The sequence below is a fragment of the Ochlerotatus camptorhynchus genome, unplaced genomic scaffold, assembly GCF_037179485.1.
Source record: "Ochlerotatus camptorhynchus isolate MF236.1 unplaced genomic scaffold, CSIRO-AGI_Acam_v1.1 ptg000070l, whole genome shotgun sequence".
Lineage (NCBI taxonomy): Eukaryota > Metazoa > Arthropoda > Insecta > Diptera > Culicidae > Ochlerotatus > Ochlerotatus camptorhynchus.
The window spans coordinates 982,675-1,003,546 of NW_027040560.1; the positions used below are offsets into that span (position 1 = coordinate 982,675).

Below are 20,872 nucleotides of genomic sequence, written 5' to 3' on the forward strand. Positions count from 1 at the left end.
CATCGTTAGTATTTTAGTTGTTTTGGACACTGGTGCGGGGTGTCCACTGAACCAGGGAAAAAATTATTCTAGTGATAATTCTAAATAACTGCTCAGTCTCATAGCCACGTGATTTTTGGCGAACTTTGCAATCTCAAAAATCGCTTCGCAATTCAATGTCCGATGTCCGGAATTTTTCATATTTTTTTTTAATTTTAGATTCTTAAAACCCTCTAATGCAAAAGAATTAAATTCTGTTTATATTTATTTTTAAATTCACCCGCTATTCTCCTCACAATCTGGATACAATTCTCTTCAGGATCACCTAGGAATTTTCCTTGAAGTTCTCCCCACAACTCGCTTGTAATTCTGCTAAGAGTTCGTCTGGACTTAATCCTAGAATTAATTTAGGATTATTGTCAGAGCTCCGTTAAATTTTTCTTTGAGATCTTCTCAGAATTTAGAATTTTCAAAATTCTATGAAAAATTCTTCTCATTAGAACCCTGAAAATTTTTCCAAGACCACACAATTTTCCAACGACGGTATCTTTCCAAATCTTAACATGAAAGAGCGATTTTGCTTGCTGAATAGAAGATCATCCGTTTAAGACGTGTTGTTCGAAAATCCATCTCAAATCCTTCTCAAGAGCAGTTCTAGATAGAGCTGGAATTAGGGCCTAACAGCTTTTGTAAACAATGACTTCTCTCGATGATTTCTAGCAATTCAAGGCTCGCCCAAGCAAACCAACATCCTCATCGGGTAGGGAAAGACTTCCCCTATCCGATGGCTAGGTTGGTCTGCGTGGACGTGCCTTGAATTCCTAGAAGTCATCGATAGAAGTCATTGTTTACAAAAGCTGTTACGCCCTAATTCCAGCTCTATCTAGAGTTGTTGTCATCGTTCGTGAAGTCGCTGCCGGGACCGAAATCGAGTAATAGCAAGTTGAACGGGGCGACCGATTTTGCTTATTGATCAGAATATTAGGGGTTCAATCTCAAGCTCCTTCACATTATAGAGTAAACAAGTACCTACGTAAAAGAAATTCTATTCGAGTTTTAGGAAAGACTTGTTGATCAGAATCTATAACAAAACCTTCTCAAGAGAAGTTTGTATCGTAGTAACTGGAAACATAACAGGAATTTGGTCATAATTGTTCTATGAAATAAGGAACTCGGGGGCCTTGGCTCCTTCACATTATAGAGTTATACTTTAAATCGGTTTTCTTTCATAGGGTTAACTACCCCATTTCCGGCCTATGAAGCATAACCCGCACTTAGTCTTTCTTAATCTAGTTCAGTTTAGCACCAGACGGAATGTTATTATCACTGATGGCTTCCAAATTTCTTTACCTTTCCGTACGTACCGTAAGATTTGAAAACGAGAAACCAATCGTTGAGATATTGTCAAAAGTCCACAACTGCTTCTTGATGCCAAACTTGGCCTACAGATTTTAAACTCGGCCTAACGCATTGAAACGCAATTGAAATGCCAATGAATTCACTTCGGCCTATCGGATGAAGATAAAAATTGATTCGGTCGGACCGCTTCTTTTGTTTTTGGGAATAATGGGTGCAAACCTTCATACCACGCGTTCTCATTGACTTCGTTCCGTAGTTTATTACCTAAAGTATCGTACCAAACGCATAATTGACTTGTTAACTATGAAATCATGGATTTATATGAAGTTTTCTGCTCGATAGGCCCAAGATGGGCGATTAGGCCGAAGTAGTTCTCTACCCTACTACGATTTAAAGCGTAAAGAAATTCGGTTGGAAGGCCGGGTAGGAAAAAGAAGTAATATTTGAGTTTTAGGAAAGACGTGTTGATCGGAAATCCATATCAAATCCTTCTCAAAAGCAGTTCTTGTCGTCGCCGGTGAGGTCGCCTCCGGGATAACAACAAGTTGAACGGAAACTTGATTGTAATTGTTTTATGATATAACGAGCTCTTTGGCCTAGTTGTGACCGGTTTTGCTCATTGAGTGAATCCTGCTGCATTCCCAACCCTTTTATCCAACATCCCAGTGATTTCTCGTGGCAGTGCAGAGGTGTTCTCGGCTTTCATTAAAGCGAGTATTACGTCAACATATTCCTACCCATTCCTTTCTTGACCAGCATGCTGACGTGGCCGGCCTACTTTTAGATTACCAGTATTTTCACATTGCGGATGACTGCTAGTGACAAGAAACGTCTATTGGTTCTCTGTGTAAATACAGCTGATTTGGCAATAACGGAGTTGCATTCACGTCAATCATGCTCATGCTTCAGAAAAGTTATTTATTTTCATGAGATCTCTAGAGTTTCTAGAATGTAAGCGTTAAAAGTTAGATTTTGGCGCCATCTATGCGGCTCAGTTTTGAACTATTTGTTTATATTAAAAACAAATCTAATTATAATAAGCAACTTTGCTGAAAACACGAAGTCTCGGAAATCCTTCGTTTCGAAGCTATTGATTTTGTCAAGCTAGATTGCATTCCTGGTCTACTGTGCAATAGTTCTAGCTATCAGGGTTCTAGCTCACCCTTGAAAAAAACCCGTGAGTTTCAATGAGAAATCGGGGAAAAAATTTTTTTGGACCTTCAAAACAGTTCAAACCCCTTGGACTGTAGTAGATTTTCAGGATAAAGTAATTTGGACGAACTATTAAATGAATTTCGAAATTATTGAGGAGCTTATAGAAATAATTCTAGGGATAACACCAAAGTAGGGGAACTGACTGATGTCGGCCTCGGTACTTCTTTACCTATTATCGTCAGGGGGTTTCGTGAAGAACTGTACGAAAGTTTTGACTAGAACTCCAATTGAATTGCGAGAGTTCAGAGTAATTTTTTTGATTAGCTCTGTGGAAAATTCCAGGACGATTGTGAAGAGGATTCCGAGATCCGTGAAAAATACCAATACATTTTGTGAGTATAATTCTGCGAATATTTTTTAGAGAATTTCAAGGATATTTCCAAGGGCATCACGAATAAAAAATTAAGATAATTCCAGAGTGAATTTTCAGAAGAATTAATTCGAAGCAAAATTTAAGACAATTATGAGGTGAATTGCTAGGAGATTCAAGCGAATTAAAAAAAACATACAAAAGCCTTAGTGAATTCTTAGAAAAAACTTTAAAATTTGAAGAGAATCTAAGATTGAATTTCATGAATTTTCTGGAGAATTCTGCAGAGAATTTCTAGACTGAATTGATTCTAAAGGAATTTCTGCTAAAAATAAATATTAAAATCCGGTAACGAGTTCTGAATGAATTTTCAAGGTAGTTAAAAATCGGTCTCTGTTGAATCAATGGTTTGGATCCCTCGTGGACTAAGGGCTCAAACAGTTAAAAAAAAAGATCAATTTCTGCAATCATTATTTTTTATATCTTTATTAAGGATCTCCGCTAAGATTTTTGTAAATTCATTTATGATTTAAATCAATATATTTATATTTAAAAATTCTTTTGAAAATTCCTAATGTTTGCATATCAGTCGAAAGAGCGACGTCAGGGCTATCATTTGGCATATCATATATGGGATTTTTGAGATAACATCCTTTTTCAACATCATTCGACACAAAAGATATTAGGGTTACCTGATACCTGATGGGCGACGACTCGTTGAATTCAAATCTGCGCCGAACGAAGTAACCGTCTCCATTGGTCTCGGTCCTGAGCCAATCGCTTCCAGTCGCCTTGGACGTTCAACGACCTAATGTCCTCCTCAACAGCACAAAGCCAACGCGTGCGTGGTCTACCCCGAGGCCGACGTCCTCCCTGCTATATATTGACTTCGCTTGACGCTCTTCCGGCATTCGTGCCACATGCCCAGCCCACTGTAGCCTGCCGTGTTTTATAAGCTTCACAATATCCATGCCGTTATATACTTGGTACAACTCGTGATTCATGCGACGCCGCCAGATGCCATTTTCCAGTTTACCGCCGAGTATTGTTCGCAGCACTTTACGCTCGAAGACACCGAAAGCTCTCCGATCGGCCTCTTTCAATGCCCACGATTCGTGGCCATGAAGGGCTACCGGCAGAATCAACGTCTTGTACAGCGCGAATTTCGTTTTCGTACGCAAGCTGCGGGACTTCAGCTGGCTACGCAACCCGTAGAAATCCCTGTTCGCGGCTGCAATTAGCCTTTTCACCTCGCGGGTAACATCATTATCGCACGTCACTAAAGTACCAAGATAAACAAATTCGTCCACAACTCCACAATTTCGATGATGTCGATGTCGTCCGCAAAACCAAGGAGCATGTGCGACTTTGTGATGATGGTACCGTTCCTCTGCACGCCAGCTCTCCTAATCGCTCCTTCGAGGGCGATGTTGAATAGCAAGTTCGAAAGAGCATCTCCCTGCTTCAACCCATCTAAGGTCACGAACGAGGCCGAAATCTCGTCTGCAACCCGTACACATGATTTCGAACCATCCAGCGTTGCACGAATCAGCCTAATTAGTTTCGTCGGAAAACCGTTTTCTTGCATTATCTCCCATAGCTCGTTTCTCTTTTCTGAATCGTACGCTGCCTTGAAATCTATGAACAGATGATGAGTCTGCAAGTTGTATTCCCGGAACTTCTCAAGGATTTGACATTTGATCCGTCGTTGATCGACCCTCACGAAAACCAGCCTGGTGCCTTCGCCGACGAAGGATTCCTCAAGCGGTCTCAATCTGTTGAACAGAACACGTGATAATATTTTGTACGCCGAATTCAGAAGCGTGATTCCTCTGTAATTGGCGCACTCCAGTCTGTGTCCCTTTTTGTAGAGGGGAAAAACGAGACCATCCAACCAACTAGCGGGCAATTCTTCCTCCTCCCATATCTTGAGCAGTATACGGTGGATCATCTGGTGCAGCTGCTCACTTCCGTATTTGAGAAGTTCGGCCGGGAGCTCGTCCTTCCCCGCAGCCTTACTGTTTTTCAGCTCTCGTATCGCCTTTTTCACCTCTTCCAGCGTTGGTGGTTCCACAGCTTGACCATCGTCGTCGATGTGTGTTCTGTTTGTAGATGCTCTCTCGTTCTCTCCGTTCAGCAACGTCTCGAAATACTCCTTCCACCTGGCAGCCACCATCGTTTTATCTGTCAGCAGATTACCTGCACGGTCATAGCACATGGCGGGAGACGGCGCTGTCTTACTCCTCACGCCATTGACAGTTGCGTAAAACCTTCGCATATCATTGTGCTCCATACTTTCTTGCGCCTCAGCAATAACGCGTTCCTCGTACTGCCTTTTTTTTTTCCTGCGATGGGTTTTTTTCTCGGTTGACCTTGCTACCCTGTACCGCTCTCTGTTCTGACGGGTACCAGATACCAACATCCGGCTTCTGGCGACGTTCTTCTCCTCTGTCACTCGCTGGCACTCCTCGTCAAACCACCCGTTCCGGGGGTGCCTCTGAGCTGTACCTATCACCTCTCGTGCTGTTGTGCTCACCGCTCCGTGGACAGCTTCCCAGAGATTGTTGAGATTCTCGTTCACGTTGATTTCCGCTATACGCTCATTCAGCTTCTGGTGATACTCTGCAGCAATACCATCTACTGAAAAAACGCTGGTTGTTGAAACGCATCGATCTCCGGTTTCTCGAACACGTAACGGTCCATAGACGCGCTCGAATTTTCGCGACAACGAGGTAGCGATCCTAGTCGATATTAGGACCCCTGAAGGTCCTGACATCGACGACATCCGAGAAATGCCGACCATCCACCAATACGTGGTCGATCTGGGAGCAAGTTTCGCCATTAGGGTGTCTCCAGGTGTGCTTTCGGATATCCTTGCGTGCAAAGTGGGTGCTACTGATGGCCATATCACGAACTGCAGCAAAGTGAGTGAAGGCTCTCTGTTCCAATGATTAGGGGAAATAATTCCTCTCTTCCGACCTGCGTGTTTGCATCTCCGATGACAATCTTCACGTCGTGTTTAGGGCACTCATCATAGGTTTTATCCAGGCTTTCATAAAACGCGTCCTTCACGTCATCGGATTTATCGTTAGTCGGTGCGTAGATGTTGATCAGGCTGTAATTGAAGAATTTGCCACGAATCCTCAAAACGGATTCCACCGCATAACCCGCTTCATCTGTTTCCCAATCACTACGAAACCAACTACGTGTTCTGCTCTATCGCCACCGCTGTAGTAGATATGGTATTTGAACGATGTGTTGGCGATAGGATCTACCGCCCTGAATTCAGGTTCTCCAGATCTAAGCCACCGTACTTCTTGAATAGCAGCCAGACTCACATTCACCTTTTGCAGTTCACGGGCCAGAAGGCCCACTCGTCCGGGTTCATTTAACGTTCTGACATTCCAAGAACCGAGTTTCCATTCATTGTCCTTATTTCGTTGCCGTTGGGTCAGTTGCCGAAAATTTCGTTCGTTTTTTCTTCTTCTTACTTCATTTTTCTGAGTACTTTTATAATTCAGTATGCTACCGTACCAGGGTCGCGATACCCACATCGTGTTGATGGGGCTGCCATCTTAGGTTTAGTTGACACGATTCAACATTTCTTGTTTCAGCCACTGGATTCCAGACAAACGCTGTTTGAGCCGCACCTCCTGGTGGACAGACGCTCGACGATTCGCACCTCCTCAGCCTTGCTATCATCACGATATGGGTTAATCGTGAGGTAGGAGCTTGTGAAGACCAGAGCTATGTTGGACGCTCTTTCCCCTGTGGTCCTCACCATTTTGGGGTGCAGATATTAGGGTTAGTGATCATATTTTGGGCCTAACACTAAAACTCAGTTTTAAACCCACTTCTGCCGGATTTTTCTGCTGGAATGGAGTATAATGAATTGCATAATATCATTAGTAAATGAAAATTAGTGACATGTTGCTTCAATCCTGAGCTTTATCGTTAAGCCCAAAATAGGAGCATAGGCCGAGAAAAGTTCCGTTCCTTATATCTGAACAAAAACAATGAGAAACCTCAGTGTTCAAATATACCCCGATGATGATTTGATCTCGATTTACGGCATATGTTTTAAAATTAGACATTAACCAGGCCGAAGGGATCGCTCTCTCTTTGACCTGGGTGTCGACCATTGCATTTATTTGAAAGGATGACACCTCATTGGTCATAAATACGTTATCCACACGGACGTTAGCCATACTGTTATTTTCGTATGTGGACGTTAGCCATATTGTACGATGTCCATAATGGACATTTGTCATAATTCTTATAATTAGCGGCGTCTATGGTATAGTGGTAAGCGTGATTGCCTCTTACCTCAGCAGGCCTGGGTTCAATCCAAGTCTGTCAAAGAACAGCTCAAGATACAAAGAAGGCGTCAACTCCGAGAGCAACATAATTTATGAATATTTTATGACAGAATATTTGAAAGCATTTTTCCCTTAAATAACAACTTATAGTATAAAGAAGGAGTCAAGTGATTTGTGCATTTCCATTGCATTTTTCTAAAGAGAAAAGGTTTCAGAGTTGGTTGGAAATGCTGTCTAACATGAAGCTTTAGTGTGATAATTTATTAGCTAGAGAAAGGTCTGAAGAGGGTAGGTAGATAGCTTCGGTAGCGTACGGCAGTATGAAAATTGAATAGAAGTTAAAAAAAATGAGCGAAGGGCCACTAATGCGACTTAGATGAATCTACAGCTGTTCTTAATAACACTTTGAAAACGTGTACCAATCAACTAGTTGAGCAAAAGTTTGTTTCTTTGAAAAACTCGAACAGCTGGTACAATTTGGATCTTTTGCGTCTTAAACGGAAAAGGGACAAATGGTACAAAAAGTTTTGTAGATCTAATAATGACAATCATTGGACTAGGTACACAATCGCGCGTAATAAGTATTCACAATCGATAAAGAAAACTCGTTGTGAATATGTTCAAAGGAAGATTGATCAGCATCAAAATAACAGCAAAGAGTTATGGAAAATTTTGAAATCTTTATTAAAACCTAGTAATTGCAAACCGATGTCCATAACTTTTAATGGCACATTAGAACAGTCAGAACAAGTAATTGCAGCTAAGTTTAATGATTATTTTGTAGATAGCGTTTCATTGATTAATCATCATTGATTGAGTCATCAAGAAAATTGCCAAGAAGTATGGAATTCTATGTCGACTGAAAAACGATTTAACTATTGCCAGTAAAATACAGCTATACAAATCAATCATCTCTCCTCATCTTGACTTTTGCCCTTCCATTTTATTTCTGGCTAATACAACACAAATATCGAGATTACAGCGCTTGCAGAATAAAATAATGCGTTTGATTTTGGGATGTAATAGATTCACTTCCTCAACTTTGATGTTAGACGCCTTACAATGGTTGTCGGTGAAGCAAAGAATTGTATATTTGACTATGGTGTTCATTTTTAAAGTAGTTAACGGTTTGCTGCCTCGATATGTGTGTGATCGAATTGAAAGAGGAAGTGACTTTCATAGATATAATACTAGAAACGCGGTTGAAATAAGAACACCACATTTCTTGACTTGTGCTTCACAAAATTCATTATATTATAAAGGAATAAATGTTTTCAATTCGATGCCTAGACATATCAAACGTTTAGCAACACTTACAGAATTTAAAAGACACTGCATTTCACACGTTAAAACTGTCTTTTGAACAGTTATCCAGTGATTTTTTTATGAATTGACAAATTATGTATCTTGACGAAGTTATCTCTAACGGATTATTTTATATGGATAGCTGTCATAACGACTTTTTAATAATTATTGTAGCACTGCAAAAACTATTTCTGTTCGCCACGAGGGTGATGATGGATTTTTAATATTTGATTCAATAGTAGATTAATTAAAAAAAAAGTAGTCTACAAAAGTTTGAACCTCGCGCGCGTTTTACGGATATAGAGGACTGAATTTAACATTTGATAAAAAAAAATGCAATTTTGAAGCTTATTTGAAAGATACCTTGAGTTAGTAGTAAGTTTTCTGGCAAATGTTGGGGGTTCGTGAGCATTCCTGACATTGCTGAAAATTATGATAGCATCAGATTGCGGGGTTACTAGTGTAATAGGATGCTTTGTTGATTGTTCATTAACTCTTGATTGCTTGTAATACTTATGAATATTTTAGGTGGACAAAAAGGCGAACTAAGAGGTGGACGCCTGAGCTTTTCCACATTTATATGGCTGTGAAGCAACTGTAAACTCTAGAGGGAATTTATATCTGTAACTGAAACCAGTTCGATTTTGTTTGCCAACCTGGTTAAAATGTCATATTCAATTATTTTAAAGATAAATCGTCCAGCTCAAACCTTTGTAGGGGTAAGAGGTGGGACCATCATCATCATCATACTAGTTAAACGCACACTTTTTTTTACCTAACTCATATAATGGATGAGGAGATTTGAAGTATTTCTTCAAATCTTCAATTCTTCTTTTAATTAATCATATCGTCCGGCCATTTTCCACAGAGATGGCGCTGTTCCGCTGGTAGGAAGTGATAAAAATCCCCATATAAAATTTGAGAGAATTGGGAATAATTCGCTTTCGGTGCATATTCAGGTCAAAAAACTGAACGACAACCTAAAGAAATTAGTCAGGGACTTTATCGTTCAGTTTTTTCCCGGAGATTATGCTACAATTAAATAAAAAGGTTTTTTCCCCACACATTTTTAACCCGCTTTACTACCAGTCCCCAGAGAGTCAAAAACATTCAAATTTGAGAGAGAAAATTCTTTCTCACGAGCTCAATCATTCAATGATTTCTCTTTCACAGATTACAAAATAGTGTACCTGACACTACAAAACATGTCTGGTATCTCTATATATATTTAGATTAACATCCGAAGTCCCTCCTTTTTTAAATATTCTGCACAAAAGATACTTTTTGCCCCGCCCCATTCATAAAAATCAGCAGGAAATTATGTGAGGGGTGAGCTATTTTGTGTGTTGAATGTTTAAAAGAGGAGGGACTTCGAATATTAATCTAAATGCAGATATAGAGGTACCAGACAAGTTTTGCACTGTACTGTCTTCTGTAAACAATTAGAAAACAGATTGTGCGTACTTTCCGATAGACGTCACATGAATGCAGAAGCTTGACAAAAAATTTAATTGATCGATCATCATTATCTTAACTCTTTCCGTTTTTTTAATTGTAGGCGTTCTAAATTTGTGGTCCAGCATCGGTAAATTTCGTCAAATTCAGTCGATTTTCCGCGGCATTGGCAGTAGGCATTTTTCATCACCATCAAATTTGTGGTATTTTTTTTTCAAAGAGAAAATTGATGAAAAGTATCGATCCAAATCATTTGCATCCCTGCTTTCAAGTTTGGTTACAATAGCATTTTATGTGGTTGTTGGGGGCGTGAGGTTCTGAATATCGACAAACAGGCTGATAAATTTCATTCCTACTCTTTACTGTAATAAGCTTGGTGGCCCTGAAATGGGCCGTTTGTTGCCAAAGTTGGTGATAATTTAACCTCCGAAACGGTACAGAGTGCGTCTCTGTCGCTTCAAAGCGTAGATGACACATCATGGATCTCATTTTACAGGAACACCTTCAGTACACCTCGTAGACCGGCGATACGTTTGACACCGCGAGCCAGACGACTGTTTTGCTGCTTCTTCTGCCTGCTCCCGAAGCGAAAATGAGTTGAGGCTAGAGAGCAGCGTTGTTTTATATCTTTTCAGGTTAAAGCAGAATGATGTGCAACCAAGTGGTACTCGATTATGACGACTGGGTTTGGGAAGAACGTTTATTTCTTAAAAACAGTGATAAAATTATCGCTTTTTATTTGTACATTGGACAATGCTTGACATTACAACTTTTTCAATAGTTTCGTGTTGAAAATCATCAGTCGGAAGCATTGCGTAGAAATATTTCTGATCGATTGGAGATAAAATTATTTAAATTGGTCCAGGGGCAGCTGAGCTATTCATGTTCAAAATCTTTCACAATGTGTACCCCAGTATAGAAATTAAAGACGTAGTACTACGTCAAAAGATTTCGGCAACAAAACCACAATGCCGTTCGACTTTGGTATGGGGTTCGATTAAACGAATTTTGAAGATTATCTGTTTTCACTTCATGCGATCACAATTTTTAATTAAATGAAAATTATGAAAGTCTTAGTCATGAAGATGATTCCTCTCTACTTCTCGGTGGTCCAAAATCATCGGAATCATAAAAGAAATTTAAAAATAAAACCGTTCGGTTATGGTAACACTACATTTTCGGGCTTGTTGACAAAATACATATAACAGGTACTGCATTTCAATTGGTTTAAAAAAATTCCAATACAACAAAATTATGGCTAACATCTTTAAGGCAATTGTACGTATGGAAAACATCCAATATGGATTACGTATTTATGGCTAATGCCCGGTCATCATTAGAAAGTATCATGCTACAATCTAAAGCCATGGAAAATAATCCGGTTGATTTTTACTGAGCCAAAAATAACTCACTTGCGGATTCTCATTCTTTACCGTTCAGTTTTTTCGCATTCAATCACAACTACACTCAACAGAGAACGTTTTTCAAGTTCTCTCAGTTTCTCGCCTGTTCTTTCTACTTCGCTGTCAGTTCCGTGTCTACTTGCAGATTCATCTGCTCAAGTGGAGTTTACATTTACATACCGAGAAGCGCTATTTTTTCTCGTCATTTCTGGCGTGAGTGAATGAGATTTGCCATACTTGAATGTGGGTTGATTTTACTAAATTGAGATCTACATCTTCTTATATGTTGTGAATAAAATTAATGTAAGCCGACGTTGCATTTTCCCTTCGAACAGCAACACAGTCAGTGCCACGTTCTATACCCCGGTCACTGACGAACGTATCAATGCAGATTTTATCGAATCATACGCTTCTTCTGAATCAATAAACAAGTACAGGTAGATGTGTAAATCATATTCCCGACTTCCAATCGAAATTGAACAAAATGTAATCCTTTGTAAGATAATTGGTGCATCGATTTATTTAACATAATCGATTTGTGATTCGTCTCCATCGACTGCCGTTCGTAAATTCCTTTCAACTCAAAACTGTAATGCTTTCGGCACAGTTTAACTTAAATCAACATTCGTGTACACATAAATACAGCCGCATTAGTCTACAACATTGAATCAGGACGCATACCCGCCAATGATGGTGACTCAACGATGATGATGATGATGATGATGATGACGCTCTTCCCACAAAGCCCAATATGCAGCAGCACCGTTTGCTGGGATTGGAACGCGCGCCATAAACAGCACCAACTATGACGGTCGGCTTCCAGCTCGGTCCAACATGGCCGAAAAAAAAAATGGAAACTCCACCGACATACACAGCATATCATGTAAAGTGAGAGAAACCATCCACTAGGGGATGGTGGTGCGTGCACAGACAAATTCATCCCTCCCGAGGCACATCATATCCGGGGTGGTGGGACATATTGCAGCAGCAGCCGGACTCACCCCGTGCTGACAGGATGAGAAAGGAGGATAGCACCACTCGCCGTCCCAGAATCAGGACCATCGCTGTAGGTTTGAGAGTGCGAGAGCGAGGACGACGCTGAAGATTTGTAGCAGAGCAGCCAGCAGCCGCCGCATATTGCACAGATATATTTCGGTATCGAATTCAGTTCATTCTACACCGTCGCGTTGTTCCGTCGTCATCATAGTCTTTGTCGTCGCTGTTGGCCACCGCCGTTCTTCTTATCGTGAGCGTGTTGTGTTGTTGCCAAGGAACACAGTCCAGTTTTGGAGTCAGTTCGGAAAGGCAGCAATACCCAGTGTCTAAGCAAGGGCTAGAAAACTTATTGCCATTATAGGGTGCTGACGCTGAGTCGTTCCTTGAGCAAGACAATTTGCTTTCCGGAAAACGGGGGGAATCCTTCCCAGAAGTGTCGGAGGAGAGAGAAAGCCTTCCGTTCGTTGTACGTAGGAAGCGAAAGCTTTCACGTCTTACATTCACTCCGACAAGCAGCGAAAGAGAAAAAGGGGAAAAGGACTTTCGATTTTGCACAAACTCTTAACGGCACCGGCTGGCTTTAAAATCAGTCCGGCAACGGATTCATCGATGTCGTCATCAGTGGCGGCAGCAGCATCAAAGGGATCCAATTTCTGGAGAAGATCTGCTTCGCGCTCAGTCGTTGGTGTATTGATTTTAGCAGCAGTCACCCTTGGAGACGATCTAATTTCACTTTCACTTCCATCCATCGAATCTGGAAGGAAGAAGACGAAGGGTGTCGAGGGATCGCAGTAACCTTGGACTAGCGATTACTCGAAACTGGGCGTCTAGGACGACTGGAGTAGAATAGTAGCCGCCCTCATCTTCCTCATTCAACTATCGATTTCATTCATTGAATTCAAACTCTCACACTTCGAGAGCTATCGGAGCAAAGCCGGAATCTACAAAACTGACATTTCCCAGGAACTCCCAGAATAGAGAGAAGCCACTCGTAATAACCCACATTGCATTGTGTGTGAAAGCTCCACTATTCGGTAACTATTGGTAACCCATCATGGTCGGTGCAGTAGTTGCCGTTCCGTAACCGGCTAAACCTGACGCCCTCTGTCTTCTCCTATCCTACATGGTGCTTCGATTGACAAGGAGTTCCAATCTGGTCTGGTGTGACTGCCGGTTCAGTGATAAATAAATACACATATGTAAGCGTGGCTAGTGGTTTCAATCGATGCCTGGGATGCAGTCGACCATCGAGACACGAACCGAAAGGAGAAGTATTTAGAATATTAATACCTTATCCCCGCACTCACTCACACTCTTGCTCCCTGTTCTGCCTGACACATTCCCCCGGGAGTCAAGTTCGTTGCCCGGATCAACCGAGGTCAAAAGGCGTGTGTTGTGATTGAAAAGTTCAAGTGCTCTGACATACATATAGTGCATTGATCGAAACCAAACTGCAAACTGCAATTTCCGGAACTCTGGCGAAAAAAAAAATCAAACAATAATATTTGGATTATGCAAGTGATACTGTGGTGCAAACAAACAAAAAATAGTTAAGCCAATTAAGCTGTGTGTGTGTGTGGTTGGAAGCTGTTAGTGACTAGTACGTTTCGCGTCGCATCATCCATCGATAGGAGTGAAGAAATTCACCTACGGGCAACATGATGTATAATCGAAGACACAATAATATGCATTACTGTGGTAAATTCAATTACGGTCAATGTAAGTACCCCGCATTCTTCGACATGTATGTTGCGAGTCTCTGCTCTGGATTGCGGAATGCAATCCACAATGTCTACATAGTATTTTAGAATGTTTTAATACGAAGGCATTCGTCTTCTTCCTGGCTTTGACGCTCTAACACGAGCTTATGCCTATGGTGTTCTTTGAAGCATTTCCACAGCTTAGCAATTGAGAGCTTTCAATGCCAACCAATGCATGAACTTGTATATTGTATTCATTAATTTGATTAAAATTTTCTGGGAACTCTAGGTGAAAAAATAATCAAAGGAATTTAGAGGAGACATCCAAAAGCACAATAGTTAGGAAAACTTGAAGTGAAATCTGAGGATTCCTTTCAAGGGAGGTCTGTTGAACTGTTGTTGTCTGTTGAGATGAATTATGAGGGATTTTTAAGGAGCTTCTTGAATTCCAAGACCAGATGGAGAATTAAAAGAAAATCAAGTTAAATTCGGAGGATAGTTCCAAAATAATTCTATGGAGTATTCGAAAGTTTCGAGGAAATTTCCTACGAAGTTAGGAACTAAATTTCAAAGGAATACTTGCGAGAGTTTGAAGGTTATTCCTGTTATCAGTATTAGAGAACTCAAAGATGAGTTCCTAGGGAAGCGTGATGAGCATTTCACAGTATTTTCGGTACTACTTCAAGAGAATTCTGAGTGGAATTTAGAGAGAATCCCGGAGATAATTTATATGAATTTTAAGGGAATACTGGAGAGAGTTTATTTTAAAAGATTAATGTGTGAAATTTTTAGGTAGTACAGTGAACACAATTAAGAGAATTGCAAAGTGAATCAAAAAGCCTTATTTGGATAATGTCTAGAGTATTATGGAGCAAATTCTAAGGGAATACCAGAGAGAGAGTTCTAAGACGATCTCTGAGAAAATTTTGAGATGATTCAAAGGAAATTCTCACAGAAGAAAAATTGAAATATAGGATTCAAAAAAGAAATCAATATTCGGATGCTTCACAATCTTTTATTTGATAACTCATGCTTAGACAAGGTCTCGGGTGTCTGGATTAAGAAAAATATTCAAGATTATGGATGTTTTTTTTTTTACATAGACGCAAGGCCGTCTATACTACCCTTGGGGGTCTTGGGCTATTTTTTATGGTTGAGACCCCTATTTGTTTTCAATTTTCAAATTCTAGCTCCATGATATAAAATCGTGGGATAAAACTTTTTCGTATGAACTTTTCTACCAACCTGATTTTATTCTAACACTCACTAAATCTTACTAAACTAAATTCGTAACCGAATTCTAATGGTTGCAAATTTGTTGATAAATGTGTTGAAACCAATTTTCAATAATATTTGGCAATAAATAATAAATGTTTTACTAATATTAATTTTGAAACTGACAGCTATCCTGAACATTGCATTAAATATCCTGAGAATAATTCAAACATTTGAAAAACCGATTTCAGTGCATATGTTTGTCATTCATTATTTTGCATAGCTGATGATGTCATGCTGTTCAACAAAATGTTTAAGCTGTTGACATTCACGACCGTCATGATTAATTTATTTATTTATTAGTCGTCAATCAGTGTAGACCGTTTTACAGTTTTACTTAAACACTAATTGTTACAATTTTACTTCAATTACTTGCATAGCATTTATATTTTATTATTGATGCCTAGCTAACCTCGTGAAGAAAGTTTTTTTAAGCGTACTTTTATTCATTGTTATGTCAATATATTCACAGTATGTATTATAGCAAGACATCATTCTATTCAATGGGCTGTTTTTGGCATAGTCTGTTCTTTGATTGTTGATGCTAAACAAATTTCTATTCCGCAGTGAGCGAGTGGGAGCATAAAAATTGATATTTTCCAAAATCTCTGGACTGTTAACTCTTTGCGAAATCACATCGTTTATAAAAGCAATCATTGCGAACTCTCTTCGCTTTTTGAGCTCATCTAAATTAATTAGCATACAACGCGATTCATAAGATGGAAGTGGAAAACTCGTCCAACCCAACTTTCTTAGAGCGAACAACAAGAACTGCTTTTGAACTGATTCAATGCGGTTTACATGTGTATCATGATATGGAGCCCAAACTATGCTACAATATTCGAGAAGAGGCCTCACATATGCTACGTAAAGTGTTTTGATTGTGTAGGGATCATTGAAGTGCAAACTAAATCTTTTAATGAACCCGAGCATGTTGCTTGCTTTGTAGATAATGTTATTGTAGTGATCAGCAAAAGTTAACTTGGAGTCGAGGATAACACCTAAGTCTCTGACTTGATAGGATCTTTGGATTGTTTTCTGGCCAAGAGTAATTGTGTCGTGTATTACAGCTTGCTTTCTTGTGAACGATATAGAATTGCATTTATTAATATTTAGTTCTAACAAATTTTTCTTACACCAAGTGTAAAAAACGTCAATTTCTTGTTGAAATATTTGAAGATCAGGTGCTTTAGATATCTCCATGAAAAGTTTCATGTCATCAGCATATATAGAAACATGAAGAAATTTAAAAATATGTTCTATATCGTTGACAAATAAAATAAACAGTAATGGACCAAGATGTGAACCTTGTGGCACACCAGATGTTACATTAACTATGGTGGACAGATTTCCTTCAAATCTTACCTTTTGCGTCCGCCTTGATAAGTACGACTCGATCCATTTCAGTAGCCTAGGACTGAAGCCTAATTTGGATAGTTTAAAAAGCAAGAGTGGTATATCAACTCTGTCAAATGCTTTACTGAAATCAGTATATAGCGTTTCTACATAATTTCCTTTATCCATTGAGTTTAAACAGTATGACACAAAATGTATCAAGTTGGTAGTTGTAGATCGTCCTTTAACAAATCCGTGCTGTTTGCTAGTAATTAACGACCTAATCTGTAAGAATACATTGTCATTAATGATGGATTCGAGTAATTTAGGAATGCTTGATAATATAGCAACTCCACGGTAATTTTTTACATCAGACTTTTTACCACTTTTAAAAATTGGAATTAAAAATGATTCCTTCCAAATCGGAGGAAGTACACTCGACTCCAAGGATAAATTAAACAGCCAGAACAAAGGTTTTGCTAGCTCCTTCGAAAGTGACTTTAAAAAAATAGGTGGTAAACCATCCGGTCCAGCACCTTTTGAAGCATCCAAGGTTTCAAGACCACGTATAATTTCCTTGAGAGTTAAATTATCCACTGCGATGTTCTTCATTGGCTCGGGGAGATACGAAAAATATTGATAATCTCGCTCATTCTCATCATGAATTGTATAAACGTCCTGAAAGAAGTCAGCAAATAAGTTACTAATCTGACTAGGAGTATTGCCCAACTTACTGTCTAATTGCATTTTGGATGGAAAGCTCTTGGATTTTTGCCTTTCTTTAACATAGTTAAAAAAGGATTTTGGGTCTGACTTAATGTTAGTTTCAATCTTTCTATTGTGCTCTTCATATGCATTTTCAATTTCTAAATTAAGTTGGTCACAAATAGTAAGATAATAGGTAAAATTTTCATCATTTTTGTTTCTCTTGTACGCTTTATGAGCTTTCTGCTTTCTGTTTCTAAGATTTATTATCTGTCTATTGTACCATATTGGTGTTTTTGCATTGGCTTTTTTCTTTTGCTTCATGGGCACTGTCTGTTCTAGAATAGAATAAATAATCTGATAGAATACATCAACTGCATGTTCTGTATCATGACTACGGATTACAAGTTGCCAATCTATACTGTTCAATTTATTTTTGATAGCTCCATAGTCTGCCTTACTGAAATCGAAATAGGGGTCTGACAAATTATTATCCACCATTGCGGTTTTTTCAAGTATCATTATGGAATATTCAATAGCAGTGTGGAACACTTCATTTTTCCAAAGAGGAGAAGGTGACTCTGATACGCAAAAATCGTCAGTCATGGTAGTAAATAACAAATCTAAATAGCAGTTATTTTGATTTTTTATATGATTTACTTGATTCAATCCAATTTCTGCGCATTTTTCAAACAAAGTATGAAGTGTTTCATTTTCCCCCATAATCGGAATCAAAATGGATTCATTTTCGTCATCTACAATAAAATTAGCTGCCCGTTGATTAAAATCTCCGTATATGTGAACGTTTGCTTCAGCCTCGAATTCCGACATAATACTGCTAGCAAGACCAAAAAATTTTTCAAATGCTTCTTTTTTAGCATGTTCTGGTGGAAAATACACAACCGCGAAAATATGAACACGATCACCAATAATTAATTTGACCCATACATGGTCAAACTCCTTGTTCTTGCAAGATGAAATTTGCTCAGATTCATACTCCACGCTAACTGCTATTAACACACCTCCACCGCATTTTTTGTTGGATAATAATTTATCGCGATCATCTCTATAAACATTAAAACGATCGCCAAAAACTTCTTCGTTATTAATACTAGAATCCCAACTTGTTTCTGTTCCTAAAATCACAGGAAAAGTGCAAGCATTAACTTTCTTGTAAATCTCATTCACTTTGGTGGCGCTTCTCATTCTATTAAAATTCTGACAGTAAATGACCAACTCCTTACTTTCATCATTACGATGCAATTCCAAATTTTGTGCTTCAGTACTAGGCGGCAAACTAAAACTATTTAAATTAATTACCTCTCCTTCCTGCTGTCGAGAGGTCGTCAAATCGTGAAAGTTGTCCAGTTCTTCAAAAACATTGTCATCGTTGGGACTTTCCTCTAGATGACTCGTCAATTTAGTCGAAAACACGAATGCCTGCATGAACTTGAACATGCCTCACATGCAGTAGCTGAAATCATCCGGTTAGGCGCAGGAATGGTACATGGAGATTCGCTCTCCGGATATGGGTTTAGAATTTCACCTCGATGAAATTGCATCGTTGGACGATAATTAGTCGGTGGCCTGGAGAAGCGATCTTTCGCTACTGCAAGAAGCTCTCTATCAGACGGAAGTAAGTGGGCGCGATTCAGTCCAATGTTTCTGCGATTGATGTCACTATTATCCCTGTTACGACTGTTGTTGTAGAAGTAAACATCGTAGTTGTCGTTTCTGCTTTGATTTTGGTGCTGGTTGTTGATTTTGTTATTGTTGTAGTTGTTGTTGTTGTTGCTGTTGTTGTTGTTGTTGTTGTTGTTGTTGTTGTTGTTTTTGTTGTTGTTGTTGTTGTTGTTGTTGTTGTTGTTGTTGTTGTTGTTGTTGTTATTACGGATGTTGTTGTTACGGATGTTGTAGCCTAAATTTTGACGTGATGTGTTCTGCTTCCTCCATTTTTTAGCCTTGTCAGCCAATTTTTGCTGACTCAAGCGGCGCGATACACGAGCGTCGTAGTCCGTCCAATCTGGTCTCCACACCTTCCGGGTACCAAGAAGTCTCCATCCTGAGTCAGTGGCATCATTATTGTTGTTATTTTTATTTGTATTGTTTATTTCTGAGTCCAGGCTGGGACACAAATCCGGAGACAGAGTCAAAGGTGCAGTACTATGTACTGTCATAATGTTTGCTGATAATGACTTCAGCTCGTCCAGAATGTCCAACTCTAACATTGGATTATTGCGCATTGGAGCACTAGTTGTCAGGTCCATAGTGAGACTTGAGATTTTATTAACTTCATCGCTTAAACATCTCAAGTCACTTGATATACCTAACGTCATCGCTTGTAATGACGTCGATATGCTTTTATTGGATGCCTGCATTGCCATATCATTTAGCGATGTCATATGGTTCTTAATGGCAATAACATTTCCAGTAGAACCGCTGCTTTTATTCGCTGCCAGCTCTTTTTTTATGTCGGTGAGCAGAGTGTCGAGGTGATCGATCGCTTTATGCACAACATCAACATTATTTTGCTGAGCGGAGCGATATGTGACTTCTGAGTTATTATTTATTATTTCGGTTAGTTTCGCCTGCTGATCGATTAGCAATTTGAAGTCAAAGTTCATTGTGACTAGCACTTGACACGAACTGCAGCACGGTATGACATAAGATTGAGTGTCAATCTTTTTGTCATTTTTACGAAGCGAACCACGTTTTACAGGCACTCCCACGCAGGCGGCATGAAATGTGCGCGTACATCCGACGCATTCCCACATTACCGTTTCGACGGAGGAATCAAGTGAGCAAATTTCACAACTCATTTTGAACAAAAACAGTACACAAGACTAAAAGCGTAGCGTATGCAAAAATAAATACCACGAAAACGCACGTGGTTAAGAGCGAATTGAAAACGCGACTGCACTGATTGACGACACGATACGTTGAGCCATGTTATGACAATTCATCATAAGTGCATCTTTTAAGACTAAAGGGTGTCCCACATCTTGAATCACGAAAAAAAAAATGCTGTAGAAAATTACCTAGTTGACCGCTCCTTTTCAAACTTTTTTAGCTTTCGGCATATTTATTTCATTCAACTCTAATACCATAACCGTACGTTCGCACCTTACGCTTAACTCCACTAATTAGGTTCTGTACAACATCTGGCTGTAGCTTCTTCTGTAGGGAAACCCACTTTTTCTTCATGTCTTCCTCAGATTTGACCTCCTTGGGATGCTTCCGTAGTGCCTGCTTCATAATAGCCCAGTATTTTTCGATGGGCCTTAGTTCCGGTTTGTTGGGGGGGGGGGGGGGTCATGTCCTTGGGTATGAAAGTGACCCCGTTGGCGTCGTATCGCTCCAGGACAACATTTGAATAATGGCCCGAAGCTAGATCCAGCCAGAAGATCCAGACTTTCTCTAGTAAAGCAGACGTTTGCCACATGAGCAGATCGCTTGCCAAACCATGTATTTCTTGGCAAACTTTGAAAGTTTCTGCTTCCTTACTTCCTCCGGAAC

General features: G+C 39.5%; 1 protein-coding gene across 7 annotated transcripts in view; it reads left to right on the forward strand.

The window, feature by feature from the left end:
- Positions 1-20,872, forward strand: part of Rfx — a 155,860-nt gene that overhangs the window by 76,518 nt on the left and 58,470 nt on the right. The window contains exon 1 of one of the 7 annotated variants that reach the window (XM_065217092.1): positions 13,957-14,060. The exons of the other annotated variants lie outside the window; for them this stretch is intronic. Within the exon in view, the coding sequence (XP_065073164.1) occupies positions 14,000-14,060 (61 nt within the window). The 5' untranslated portion in view covers positions 13,957-13,999. Of the gene's footprint in view, positions 1-13,956; positions 14,061-20,872 lie in introns of those variants that run through there. 7 annotated transcript variants of the gene reach the window in all.